The sequence below is a fragment of the Aulonocara stuartgranti genome, assembly GCF_965226115.1.
Source record: "Aulonocara stuartgranti genome assembly, chromosome: 20".
NCBI classification, from domain to species: Eukaryota; Metazoa; Chordata; class Actinopteri; order Cichliformes; family Cichlidae; genus Aulonocara; species Aulonocara stuartgranti.
In genome coordinates, this window is record NC_138956.1 from 19,608,465 (window position 1) to 19,623,021 (window position 14,557).

General features: G+C 43.8%; 2 protein-coding genes across 9 annotated transcripts in view; one reads left to right on the forward strand and one right to left on the reverse strand.

The window, feature by feature from the left end:
- Window positions 1–8,411, forward strand: part of asxl1 (ASXL transcriptional regulator 1) — a 267,754-nt gene extending 259,343 nt beyond the window's left edge. For both annotated transcript variants that reach the window (XM_082517597.1, XM_082517596.1), the window contains exons 5-10: window positions 1,840–1,924; window positions 2,328–2,494; window positions 2,866–2,962; window positions 3,781–3,886; window positions 4,093–5,056; window positions 5,210–8,411. In XM_082517597.1, the coding sequence (XP_082373723.1) occupies window positions 1,840–1,924; window positions 2,328–2,494; window positions 2,866–2,962; window positions 3,781–3,886; window positions 4,093–5,056; window positions 5,210–7,840 (4,050 nt within the window). In that variant the 3' untranslated portion in view covers window positions 7,841–8,411. The remainder of the gene's footprint in view (window positions 1–1,839; window positions 1,925–2,327; window positions 2,495–2,865; window positions 2,963–3,780; window positions 3,887–4,092; window positions 5,057–5,209) is intronic.
- A 2,584-nt stretch (window positions 8,412–10,995) lies between these two features.
- myt1a (myelin transcription factor 1a) overlaps window positions 10,996–14,557 on the reverse strand; it is a 65,047-nt gene continuing 61,485 nt past the window's right edge. For 5 of the 7 annotated variants that reach the window (XM_082517605.1, XM_082517607.1, XM_082517603.1 and 2 more), the window contains 2 exons: window positions 14,094–14,237; window positions 10,996–12,087 (listed from right to left, as the gene is read on the reverse strand). In XM_082517605.1, the coding sequence (XP_082373731.1) occupies window positions 11,944–12,087; window positions 14,094–14,237 (288 nt within the window). In that variant the 3' untranslated portion in view covers window positions 10,996–11,943. The remainder of the gene's footprint in view (window positions 12,088–14,093; window positions 14,238–14,557) is intronic. The other 2 variants (XM_082517608.1, XM_082517606.1) reach the window with 1 other exon arrangement.

Sequence of the window (14,557 nt, forward strand, 5' to 3'; positions counted from 1 at the left end):
TGACTAACATACCACTCTTGAACCCCGATCCTTCCGCCAGGCAACGTAGTGCCGTACAACAGCGGAACACACAAAACAAATCGTCTTACGATATGACAAAAATCATGGACAATCCATAGAAAAGCCGCACCTGACTAAAAGCCGCAGGGTTCAAAGCTTGTGCAAAAAGTAGCGGCTTATAGCCCGACAATTACGGTAGTCGTTAACGATTTTAATACTCGACGTAATCGCGACTAGTCGACTAATTGTGGCAGCCCTGCTGTTGAGCATACTTCTTACTGTGTTACGTAATTGAGGTTAGTTTTATTTTAATTTTAGTTTTATTTCTATAGTTCACAACACCAGTTTTCTCAGCAGTCTGAGAACGAAATGCTCTTTTGGGGTGATGCGGTACTATGAGGGCTATGATCAAACTTGACCATTTAGTTTTTTGAGATGACAGATTATATTTATATCATCAGAGTTTATTTAATTCTGCGTTTAGCAGGGAGCCGATAGAACTGATGTAATGTGCCAGAGCTATAGTCCGCCTCACTGTTGCGACTGAATCTCTTGAAGGCTTTTCACTCAGCTTTTAGAACAGTCCTACATCAACGTTCAACTATAAAATGAAACATTTCAAGAATTCTCCATTTAGACAAGGAAACATACCAGTCAAAAGTTTGGACACACATTCTCATTTAATGGTTTTTCTTTATTTTTACTTTACTTCTCCTTGCTACATTGAAAACACATACTGGAGACATCAAATACATGAAGCAAGATATATGGAGTTATGTAGCAAAGGTTCCTCAAAGTAGCTGCCCTTTGCTTTGTTGACAGTGCTGCAAACCCTCGGCCTTCTCTCAGTGAGCTTCATGATGTCGTCACCTGAAATGGTTTCACTTCACAGGTGTGCCTTGTCAGGGTTCATTGTTTGTTGAATTTCTAAGACCTTGAATCCGCAGTTGAAAAAACCATCAAGCGTTATGATGAAACTGGCTCACATGAGGACTGTCCCATGAAAGAAAGACCCAGAGTCACCTCTGCTGCTGAGGATTAAAATTCATCAGAGTCACCAGCCTCAGAAATCACAAGTTAACAACAGCTCAGATTAGAGCCCAGATAAATGCCAAACAGAGCTCCAGTAGCAGACTGGAAAGTCTTTTTTTGTTTACTACATAATTCCATATGTGTTCATTCATAATCTTGATGCCTTCAGTGAGAATATGCAGTGCGATATGTGAAATTTTTCCAACCGACAATCGTCAGTCCATTAACCGAGGATAGGCAACATATTCACACAGGTGACTTTTTGATGGAAGAGCAATTAATTTTTTATCTGTTGTTTGGTCGAGTGTGTAAGACAGATAAATACTGGAACGGCATGTAAACATGGTTCCCTCCCCATCATTGTGTGGGGTGTTTTATTTTTTTATTTATTTATTTTTATTTAAATAAAATATTTTTTTTCTTACCATAGGCTACTGCCTTTCTTTCTTTCTGTTATGAGTTTGAGTATTATTATTTATTTTTTCCGTTAACTGCTTCTCTTGGCTTCCACCAACATTATTAGCCAACTTACTCATGGGCAAATAAATAAACCGCTCTTGTAAAAACGATCGGTGAAAGGCTCAGCCTATTGTCAATGGTCGATATATTAGTGTAATCGCCCAACCTTAGTAAATAGTCATGAACATAAAGAAAAAACATTAGATGAGAAGGTGCGCTCACAAAGTGGGCTTTAATAAGCCAAACTAAATCAAATGTGACTTACTAAGTAGTCAGGTACAAGCGAACAGTTACATTATTCCACTAGTAACAGCACTTCTGCATATGTCTGCCGTTTGTTTTCTACAGTCAGGAAGGCAGAGGAAGAAAGCTGTTATGATGCCTCGCGTCGTCCTCACCCCTCTTAAGGTGAATGGAGAGCATGTCCCCTCAGGTACGAGCCTCTCTTGAATTCTCACACAGAATCAAGAAAAACACCCATTGCAAAAGTTGGAATACAGACTGTTGGCCATCCTGATCCAAGAGATATCAGTGTTATTGAAATTCATACTCATTGCCAACAGAATCATGTAAAATATACTGAAAAAAATTCAAGGTTTGATTCACCAGCCATCATATGCTGGATTGTACCAGTGTACCGGTCATAAATGTATGCATGAAGAGTCATATTTTTAAACTTGTTGATTTGTTGTTACGCACCAGGGCTGGTACCTGGAAGCTTGTGCTAAGAAAGGTGTTTATGAGCAGTGCATGACTTTGTTGCTTTGCAGCTGAACTACAGCATCTGTCTACATCATCTTGAGTTAAAAGTTTTCTGGGGGGTTTGTCATGAATAGGTCCCATGAAGCGGAGTCGGGGAGGGGTGGATGTAGACTTTGAAACGCCAGGCTCCATCCTGGTCAACACCAACATCAGAGCTCTCATCAATACGCGGACATTCTTAGCTTTCCCGGTACACTCACAACAGCAGCTGCTGCAGCTGCTGCCTGAGGTGGACCGACAAGTAAGCGGTCTTTCTATTCTTTATTCCAGTTTATGTTTACTGTAATATTATATGTGCCAATATCTAGCACAGGGCAAATGAGAAACGAATTAAACTGATATTTTTAACACTTACTGCAGGGAGGAAGAAAAAAAGAGAATTTTGAGCTTGTCGATTTTTGATGTACAGCAGTAATTTCAGTAGTGCGCAGCTGTGTGCCTGCTCTGCTACAGACTTTTTGTATTCTTGGAATAATGAAATTTTAAATTCCTTATACAGTTATTTTATATGTGTACTTAAACGTTTTTAGTGTTGTACTTAGGGCACCAAACACTCAACTGTGTACTCATCACTTGACTTGTTGTCTCACGTCATTTTGTCTCTGGTTGTAGATTGGACCTGATGGCATGGCCAGACTGAGCAGTTCAGCTCTTAACAATGAATTTTTTACTCACGCCTCCCAGAGCTGGAAAGAGAGGCTGGGTGATGGTAAGTTTCTGGTCATTCATAGACAGATTGCCATGCTTTACTGACTTCATCACTGTTCTTCAATAGGGTTTGACATAATCAGTGGCCCAATGCCCCAGAGCCAGTAAAACAAGATTGTTAGGCAAGTTGTTGGCCATCTGCTGTTTGCTCCAGTGGCCGTGTTTCCACCTATTGCAATTCCACAACTTCCTGTCTAAAAGGAATCCTCACTCACACGTAGTTTCTTCTTCAATTTAGTATGAAAGAAATAGAGACTTCTTAGTGACTGTGAAAACAGGATAAAAGATCTTCAATGAATTTATACGCTGTATACAACATACCTCATTCACCTGTTCATAAAATACTTTTTCTGTGCCTGAGCATTTTGGATCTAACATTCACACACTTTCTTATTTCACTGAAGGCATGCAAATCAGTTGGTGTTTGGTTCATATTCTGTCTCTCTCCATTTAAATGAAACTACCATAAAAATTAGAGACTGTTCATTTCTACAGACATGAGCAAACTTACAAATTCAGCGGGGGATCAGATCATTATTTCCCCCACCGTGTGAATATACAAAATTAGAGATAGAAAATTAAACTACCTAGCAGTTTATACGGTATTTAAATGCCCGTGAAAATCTGCAAATCACTTTTCACTAATTGAGGCCATTTTATGTGCATAAAAATTCCCTCAAGCATGACTTTAGTGAATAGGTCTATTGAGGTTTATGGTTAAAAAAAAAAAAAGTTGAGATTTTCTGAAGCATTCCTATGACTACTAACACCTTTTTGACTAAAAATGCTAAATCCTTGACATGTGTTTGATCTGTTTAGGTGAGTTCACCCATGAGATGCAAGTGCGTTTCCGACAGGAAATGGAGAAAGAGAAGAAGGTAGAGGTGTGGAAGGAGAAGTTTTTTGAAGAGTATCATGGGCAAAAGTAAGAGCCAAATCATTTCATCTAAATTTAATGTATTGTTCACGTTTCAGTATTATTGCTAGACATGTAGTATCCTTTTAACTGAAAATGTTTATATTTCTGCCCATACTGTTACATGTAATTGAGACATCAGCCTACAATAGCTTACATGTTATGTTCAGTCTGGTATTCACTGTGTGCTAAATTGTGTTGCTGTGTACTTGTAGGTCTGGCCTAACACAAGAAGAGTCACTAAAGCTTACCATGAGTGAAGCCAGCGAAGTTGCAGCTAGTGTGCTAGACAGTGATGTGACTGTGGTGGCAACCGGTGCCCCCAAAAGACGCAGCGTAGGTCGGCGGAGGCGAGATGGTAGGATGAGGAGACGTACGCGAGCTGACCTGCGCCGGAGGGCTCGCAGAACCATCTGCAAGACCACTCCATCCCTGCAGTCTGCAGAAGCAGCTGAGGCCAATGCAGCTGTGGATATTTCAGCAGTTTCTGTTGGCTCTCCCATGTCCGAAAACACAGTGGTTCAGGGAGAGGTAGTGCTGCAGACCGACTGTGGGGTGGAGCTCCCAGATGAGAGTGGTTTTACAGAGCCAAAGCCTTCTCCCATTCCAGAGCCAGTCACATTGCCACCCCCCACACCTGTTCCAACTCCCAGCCCCAGCCCAGCTTCAACCAGCGCTAATGAAGAGCATGAAGTCGCTGCTCGCTTGCTCCCCGAAGAGAGTGCACCTGTGTTGGCTTCCACCACTTCTCCATCCTCGTCCTCGTCCTCCTCCTCTTCATCTGCCTCTTCACCTGTTTCTTCACCATCTTCACCTTCTGATAGACAGGGGACATTTGTTGGAGTCCTGGACTCTTCTTCATCCTCCTCAGCCTCCTCAAGTGCTGCAGTTGCTGCAGATCCCCTGGACGATACCGCTTCTGTGATCACCTCCATCACAGGAGGAACTGCCACCAGCAGCCGTGAGAGCAGCCCATCTGTTAGTCCAGCTGCCACCCCTCTGCCCAGCACCCAGCTGAAAGAACAGAAGAGAAGGCCAGATGAGACTGAAGCCTTTTCTAGCTTCCCCGAAAAGAGGCCACGGCTTGACGACCGTCAGTCCTTTCGTACCACAATTGACAGTGTGTGTTCAGAAAAGCCGCAGCCGACAACAGAAGAACCCAAGGTGCCACCTATCCGGGTAAGTGTTAGTGAAATAATCCAGAAAGGTCCAGGATTACTTTCTGTCACACACAGTTCTTGGTGCACAAAGACAAGTAGTCTGTATAGATGAATGGATAGCTGCTTGTTATCAGATAAATTTTGACTTGCTGTCCCTGTGTTTGTTTCTCAGATTCAACTGTCCAGAATCAAACCTCCCTGGGTCAAAGGGCACCCCACCTACCAGATCTGTCCCCGGATCGTGCCGCCCGGCGAAGGCTCGCGCCGGTCGGGGACAGGGGGTGCGCGCACCTTGGCGGACATCAAAGCCCGTGCACAACAAGCCCGTGCCCAGCGCGAGGCCGCTGCTGCTGTTGCAGCCTCTGCCGACGGGACAAGCCCGGCCAGGGTCAGGCTGCGGCCTGGTGCTGGGCTACCGGATAGCAGCAATGGAAGACGATCGCGAGAGCATCCAGGACCTATCGAGCCCGGAGGAGGAGGAGGAGGAGGTGGAGAAGAAGAAAGTGAAAATGGAAATGAAACAAGGGGAAGTAGTGGGATGGAAGAGCAGGGATCGTCTTCAGGCACTAATTCGTCTGGAACACAACTACAGCTTCTTAATGTAGAGCCTACATCTGAGCCTTCCCCTTCATTGTCCACTACCTCAACCTCCATGTCCTTGGAGCCCCCACAGACGCCAAGTCCTCAGCAAGCGGAACCAGTTGGGGGGGCAGATGGACAGTTAATTGAAGCAACCACAGCTAGTATCCAGAGCTCCTCCAACGGACTCACAGATGGGGCTGCCTCACTTTCTTCAGAGCCTGATGTGTCTGAGTCACCAGCCATGCAGTCTGCCAGAGAAAGCCAGGTAGTTGAAACTGGTGGCAGTGCCCCTACAGAGAGCGCAACTGTTGGTTGTGAAAAACCTTCATTAGCACAAACCTCTATCCCAGATTCCCTTCCGAGGTTTGGGGCTCAGGGTGTGGATGTTATTCAGACGCTGGCCAGTTCTTGTCATGCCAAGGACCAGGAGCAAGGGAAGGAGGCTGGATTGGGTAGTGTTATCCAGCATGGTTCTCACCATGTTGACCCCCAGGAGGCATTCTCCCGTACAGCCACTGAGAGACAGCGATCAGATGGATCTTCACCCCAACATGTGGATTCCTCTAGTGCTGAGAAAGATGAGGCTGGCACATATAGCGACTCAACAGAAACCGCTTCAGACTGTGAGAATGAAAGCCAGGAGGAAGAGCAGCAGCCTGGCCACGAATGGTGTCCTCAATTGAACACTCAGAGAAATGGCCAGCTGGTGATTTGTAGCCCTCCTCAGAAACAACAACCGGTCATCCAGACCCACATGACTAGCCGCCACGGCCAGACCGTCATTCAACCTTGCTTCCCCAGCAGCATGACTCAGCCACAACACAGCCGTATCCATTCACAAGACTCTAATGCTCTGTCTGCACCCCTGCCACAAGGGCTAAGGGACACAACTGTTGTTAAAACTGAGTCTGGAGATGACTGTAGAGACTCCAGACTGAGCTCTGAAGAGGAGTGTCGTGGAGCTTTAAAGTCTCCTGCCACTCACTCAAATGCTGCATCTGCCTCCAAAAGACTGGCCAGTTCAGTCAGACTTGTGTCCAGTGTGGAGGCCAACAACCCTTTGGTCACTCAGTTACTTCAGGGCAGCCTGCCTCTGGAAAAAGTTCTACCCTTACACTCTGCCAACAGACTGGAGATTAGCAGATTACCAGGAACCCTGCCCAGGCCACCAGCAGCAAGAACCCCAGGGACTCGTAACAGGCCTGAGGTTTCAGCCAAATCTTCAAGCCCAGAGCTGACTACTCCAGTCCAGATCCATAAGTCCCCAACATCCCGCCCAGTTTCCTGTCTGATGGAAGCCCCAGCTTTACCGCAGTATCAGTCCTCCCAGGCCCCTGGAGCTGTTCCAGTCATCACCCCTCTGCCACCCTCCTCCAGCGGTTTATTGTCCTCCAGAGGTAAGCAAGACCTCATGCCTGGGTCTGCTGTGGAGTCTGCAGTTATCAAAGAGTCTCATGGTCAGCAGCCTTCCCAGGGAGCCACTCCAGACAGGCCTCAGTCAGCCCATCGGACCATGTGCAATGGACCCTCTCCTCCTCACGCAGACCCCTGCCCAACAGAGGTGATACCTTGTATTAAGATTAACTGGCGTCCCCCACAATCTCAGCTTCCTCACTCTCTGCAACAACCCCCGTCTCCTGCACCTACTGTAAAGAACGAAGTTGGTGCACGACCCTCTTGTCAAGCTATTGCCAAATCCTCACTCAGTGTACCCTTAAGTGTTACCAAAAAGGAACCTGGGAACTCTGTCGATGGCTATCTAAGCGGCGGGGCAATAGAAGGACTCATCAACATGGAGTTTACTTTGGCCAGGATGGCAAAGAAAGATCACAGCAAAGCTCCCTACTCCTCTGGCTCTCCCTCTTCTTCCTGTTCTCCCTCACCCTCCGCTCCCTCCCTTCCCTTCCATCTTTATGGGAAGCTCCCCAAGCAGGGTGGAGGAGTTGGAGGGGTAAGCTACACAGCCAATGTTTCAGTGATGGACAACAGCAGTTTCTCCCGGAGCATGGCAGACAGTGTGCTGCAGCTGCACCCCCGCTTGGGTCCCAGCCAGACTACCCTCAGCATTCAGGCCTTTACTGACAGTACGGCAGAGGAAGTGGCACTCAAGTGCTCGTGCCGCCTCAAAGCCATGATCATGTGCCAAGGCTGTGGTGCCTTCTGCCATGATGATTGCATCGGGCCCTCCAAACTCTGTGTGTCATGTCTGGTGGTCAGATAGTATGCTGAAGTTTCAGTGCACTGTAGAACTGCTGTTTGTATAGTGTGAGCAGCAGGGCCGCAGCTTTCAGAGTGTTGCCAGAAACCTAAGTATGGTAGAGAACACAGGAGAAGCCAGATGGTCAACATTTGCCTTGTAAAATATGACTGGTCTGTATTGTTGCAGATTTCCTGTTTTTGTTTGAGCTGTACTGATTGTTATTGTTGTTGTTGTTATTATTATTAATTATTATTATTATTATCATTATTATTATTATTGTGCATTGGGGCATGATTGATTGTAAATTGTGCCTTTTTTTTTCTCCTCAAAAACATTTACCTCATCTTATCTTGCTCCACCTGTTATCATTTGGTGGCCATCATTTTTTTTGGTCCCGTTTGTCAGTCAACGGGGAATTACTGTTGTCTCTGCGCAAAGAAGTATTTTTTTAACCATTAAAATGAGTAAATGACATTGTATCACCAGTTTGTTTTTTTTGACTCATTTTATGATTCCGTTGAGTTCTAGTTTGTAGTTACAGTTAATTACCAAGAACAAATAAAGTGAACGTTATGTGCTGTTAAAATTTGAATCCTTGATAACTTTCAGAGTTTTTACCAGCAATGGGGACTGTGTTAAAATACTGCACCTGCCACGTGGCAGGAGCAGCACAGGACTGGCTGGAAGAACACAATGATTTCAGGGTATCCACGGGATGTGCCGGAACAAGCCAGAGACCGGATGCAACCAACTGCACCCTAAGGATCTGCTGCCAGCATGAAATGGGACCCTGTGCCTTGAAGTGTCAGAGCTGATTGGTGATATGAGACAGAATTTGTATTCATTTTTGTATTTTTTTTTCGCGTTAAAATAAATTGTAGGCACAGAAACTGATAAATCAGTCAGACTGTATCAGTATAAACAGCTATACACACATTTCAGTAGCTAAAGGATAACCAAGGAGTCTGCTTCATACTCCAGAGTTGGTGGTGGGTTTCTACACCGTTCTGTGCTGGGATCTGTATAATGTACTTTCTGCACTGTACATGGCCCCTAAGGTAGTGTTATTAGAAATGTTATGAGAGAACAGTGCATATGTTTTCTTTGCTATGCACATTATCCACACAATCCTGGACACTTGTTCAAGGCATCTTTCAAAGTCAAAGACCTGGAAGCATTATATCTAATGAAACAGACTATAGCATGTAGTTAAGGCTACAGTAGGTGACCCTGAATCCTCCCGTAATTGTGCTGTGGCTGCTGGGGTTTCCCATCATGTACTGAGTGTTTCTTCTTCACTCACCATGTCTTTGTACACCACTCTGCATTGAATTACTAGTTATTAATCTCTGGCTCTCTTTCAGTGTGTGTCTTTGTCCTGTCTTCTGTCCCGCACTCCCTACCAGTCACAGCAAATGGTTGCCCCTCCCTGAGCCTGGTTCTCTAAAAGTTTTTTTCCTGTTTAAAGGGGAGTTTTTTCATCGCACTTTTGACAAGTGCTTTCTTACAGGGGGCCGTTTGATTGTTTTCTCTAGTATTGTTATTGTAAGGTCTCTATCTTACAATATAAAGCACCGCAAGGCAACTGTTGTTGTGATTTGGTGCTATATAAATAAAATTTATATCAGATGGATCTGTATGTTTGATTTGGATTTTATTCCAGATAGTGTTCCTGATGCAATTTACCTGAGGATTGGGACCACTAGCTTGTGATCGCATGGGGTCAGGTTTTTGTATCTAGAATAAAATTTAAAATCCTTCTTTCGTAGGATATGATGAAACCTGATATCTTAAAGACCTTTTAGTACTGTATTACCCCGACAGAGCACTTGCTTCCTCAAATTTCTAAAAGTAGAATGTGAGGCAGAACCTTCAGCTACCAGGCTCCCAGTTTGGTTTTGGCTGAAACCCTTGCTACTTTGAAAGTCACTTGGTTATGCACAGGCACTGTGGTGGACTTTCCTTGTTGCGCTGAACATTTCTTCTCCTTTCACCTCTATTTAATCCTGATGGTTATATATGTCACTACCACACGTCATTAATGTTTGTCTCCTCTCTCTCCTTGTGTTTTGGTCTTGCATCTCTTTCCTTTTGTTTTTCTCTTAACCCACCAAAGTAGTGACAGGCTGCCCCTCTTTGAGTCTGGTTCTGCAGAAAGTCTGTTCATGTTCAAATAAAACAACAACAGAAAACAGTTATTCCTTCCCATTGTTACAAAGTGCTGCTCATGGAAGTTTTTCCGATTGTTGGGGTATCTCTTATATTGTATATAGTATAAAGCATCTTGAGGTGACGGTTGTTGTGAAGTGATAATGTATGAATAAAAATAAACTGAACTGAATACAAGAGAATATTGGAAGTATACTAGAATTAGTCAAGGAGCTTGGAAAGAAAAGCGTCTGGACTTTTAAGTTGCTTGAAGACGTTTCACCTCTCGTCCAAGAAGCTTCTTCAGTTCTAGGGTCAAATGGTGGAGAGTCCCAGATTTAAGCCCTATGGGAGTGTCCCCAAGAGGCTCATGGAGCCCCTTATTGATCCTCTACCTACCGGTAATCAGACGAGAGATAGATGGCAAACTGTGTTGTAAGCTGCCCCCTCTTCAAAGGTGGTTGTTCACAGTGGACATAGATGGCTTCTTTCACACCACCTGTTTTCTCTGTCCAAAATATGAACATTGGCATTCTTGAAAGAGTGGCCTTTGTCCTTTAGATGCAGATGGACTGCCAAGTCTTGTCCCATCAAGGTGGCTCTTCTATGTTGTGTCATGCATTTATGAAATGGATGTTTGGCCTCTCCAATGTAGAGGTCTGAGCGTTCTTCGCTATAGAGGATCAATAGGGGGTCCATGTCCCTCTTGGGGTACACTCCCATAGAGCTTAAATCTGAGACTCCACCATTTGACCTTAGAACTGAAGAAGCTTCTTGGATGAGAGCTGAAACATCTTCAAGCAAGTAAAAAGTCCAGACGCTTTTCTTTCAAAGTTCCTTAGAGTACAATGACTTGGATGACTGAGAACCTTCACAGACATATACTAGAATTACACAAAACCTTGACCACACAGGCAGTTCTAACACTGATTGTGGTTTTCCAGAACCTTTAAGAGGTTTTAGCAGTAAAAGACTGTTTTACTGCTAAAAGACCTGGAAGCATACACTCAGTCCAGTCCATATTCATTTTGGGTTGACCTTTATTTCAAGAGCAAACATAAAGACTAATCCATACACAGCCATCATTAACACATAGACAGTACAAAATAAATATTCACCATCACTTTGTTCATCATTACCAGATAAATACTGAAATATGTGCAGCTCAATTTTCCCAGTGTATTGCAATGTACTCAAAATAGCTTGTGGAAAAAAGAAAACTCATATAAACAGAAGCACAAAAGATTTTTTAGAAAATTATTAAAAAACTTTCTGTTACAAAATATTTGCACTTAAAAAGATCCCAGTGTTTTAAATAAATAATAAGATATATAAAACAATTCATAGTTGATATCTTAAAATATTTCCTCTTTGTTAAGCGGTGCAGAGGAAATGACTCCCTTCTCTTAGTTTCCGGTTAAAATCTTCTCAGGTAGCACTTTGAAATAAAATGAAATCAATAATGAATAATAAATAGTCAACATAAAAATATTACCGCAGACATGAATAAATAAGTTATTAAACCAACATTTGCAGTCGACTTAAATAGATACACAGCAATAGTAACAATGAATCTACAAACTAGTCCTGGAAGTGCAACATCACTATGCTCATATAGAATACTATCAACATTACTGAGTGGAGATGGGAAATGTTCACTAACTAAGAATCTGCTCAGCTCAGGCGGGATACTGCACTCCTTTGTTCTGTTCTCTCTGTGCCTGTCTGTGTATACCTTGAGGTGCCGTTGCTTATGGCAACAGTTTGCTTTCAGTGTGCCTTGACACGCTTTACATCCACACATCTGTTCACGCTCACACCTTTATAAAGCAACATGCAAACAGGAAACAAATGCAAAGAACAGAGGACAAAACTCCAATGAGAAAAACTCATGATACAGAGTATCTAAAGGGTTTGGAAAAAAAGATTGGTGGCGTCACCGTGATGCCCTGCCACCTGTCATCCTCCAGTTTCTCTTACACCTCGATGCCCTTTACTGCCTGATTGATGGACTCTAGCAGAGCCCGGTTCTCGGGGTTCTGGTAGCAGTCTTTGTTGGTAAACATGTGGGTCAGGGTGTCCACATAGCTGTCAAAGTTCTGCTCTGATAGTGGCTCCTGCTAAAGACACGCACGTCAAGAGAATAAAAAGGTGTAACACCCAAAACAGTGCTAGTACACAATACTACTCACATGTTTTATCTCTTAAATGTACAGTGGGGCAAAAAAGTATTTAGTCAGCCACCGATTGTGCAAGTTCCCCCACTTAAAATGATGACAGAGGTCAGTAATTTGCACCAGAGGTACACTTCAACTGTGAGAGCTAGAATGTGAAAAAAAAATCCATGAATTCACATGGTAGGATTTGTAAAGAATTTATTCATAAATTAGGGTGGAAAATAAGTATTTGGTCACCTCAAACAAGGAAAATCTCTGGCTCTCACAGACCTGTAACGTCTTCTGTAAGAAGCTTTTCTGTCCCCCAATCGTTACCTGTATGAATGGCACCTGTTTGAACTCATCATCTGTATAAAAGACACCTGTCCACAGCCTCAAACAGTCAGACTCCAAACTCCGCCATGGCCAAGACCAAAGAGCTTTCGAAGGACACCAGGAAAAGTATTGTAGACCTGCACCAGACTGGGAAGAGTGAATCTACAATAGGCAAGCAGCTTGGTGTGAAAAAAATCAACTATGGGAGCAATCATCAGAAAATGGAAGACATACAAGACCACTGATAATCTCCCTCGATCTGGGGCTCCACGCAAGATCTCATCCCGTGGGGTCAAAATGAGAACGGTGAGCAAAGATCCCAGAACCACACGGGGGGACCTGGTGAATGACCTGCAGAGAGCTGGGACCAAAGTAACAAAGGTCACCATCAGTAACACACTACAACGGCAGGGAATCAAATCCCGCAGTGCCAGACGTGTTCCGCTGCTGAAGCCAGTGCATGTCCAGGCCCGTCTGAAGTTTGCCAGAGAGCACATGGATGATACAGCAGAGGATTGGGAGAATGTCATGTGGTCAGATGAAACCAAAGTAGAACTTTTTGGTCGTGTTTGGAGGAAGAAGAATACTGAGTTGCATCCCAAGAACACCATACCTACTATGAAGCATGGGGGTGGAAACATCATGCTATGGGGCTGTTTTTCTGCCAAGGGGACAGGACGACTGATCCATGTTAAGGACAGAATGAATGGGGCCATGTATCGCGAGATTTTGAGCCAAAACCTCCTTCCATCAGTGAGAACTTTGAAGATGAAACGAGGCTGGGTCTTCCAACATGACAATGATCCAAAACACACCGCCCGGGCAACAAAGGAGTGGCTCCGTAAGAAGCATTTGAAAGTCCTGGAGTGGCCTAGCCAGTCTCCAGACCTCAACCCCATAGAAAATCTGTGGCGGGAGTTGAAAGTCCGTGTTGCTCGGCGACAGCCCCAAAACATCACTGCTCTCGAGAAGATCTGCATGGAGGAATGGGCCAAAATACCAGCTACTGTGTGTGCAAACCTGGTAAAGACCTATAGTAAACGTTTGACCTCTGTTATTGCCAACAAAGGTTATGTTACAAAGTATTGAGTTGTATTTTTGTTATTGACCAAATACTTATTTTCCACCCTGATTTACGAATAAATTCTTTACAAATCCTACCATGTGGATTCATGGATTTTTTTTTTTTCACATTCTGTCTCTCACAGTTGAAGTGTACCTCTGGTGCAAATTACTGACCTCTGTCATCATTTTAGGTGGGGGAACTTGCACAATCGGTGGCTGACTAAATACTTTTTTGCCCCACTGTATGCTATCATTAGTTTTCTTTGAGAGAGACACTTGCATGGGGTTTAAGTTATCAGCTGCTTTAAGCTGACTGTTCTGTTGTACTATGAAGCTATGCTGTAAAAAATATTCATCGCACAGGGTTGCTTACTGACAAACATTTGATTTGGGTAAAAATGCTAATTTGGAAAAAATGAAAGAAAGGCTATTTGATCTTACTCTATAAATCTTTTCAGACTAAAGTCTTCAAGGGGTTGAACCCAAGTTGAATTTCAAGTGAAATGTTTAAAGCTGCTGAAATGAGGAAGATGCTCAGGTCTCTTTTCTTAAAAAGCAGTAATGCTTACCATGGTAGGCAGGCTGATGTTGGCTAGGCTCCGGATCAAAGCCTGACTAAGGCCAGATAGCTCCAGGAACAAGGCCTCATTCCTTTCTTCTATCTGTTTGTTCTCCTCCTCCATGCTCTTCAGGTTCTTCTCCATAGAAGAAATCTAAAGCAGAGAAGGACGCAACACATTCTTGAAGTAGCACCACCGACAGCTCGAAAACTACAAACTCAATTCCAAAACTACTGGGATGCTTGTAAAATAGAAATGAAAACAGAATGTAATGACTGGCATAAACCCATATGTTATTCACAGCATATTCATAGCTTCTTTGTTGGTTGAATGGATGGAAATGTGTTTACAGACAGTGAAACTGGGTCCGCTGTCATAGACCGGCGAGCCTGGAAGTCATTCTTGCGAATGCCTGTTTTGTGGGTGCCGGGAAAAGCGGTGTTCAAAGACATTTTTCTGGTGCTCAGTGTGAG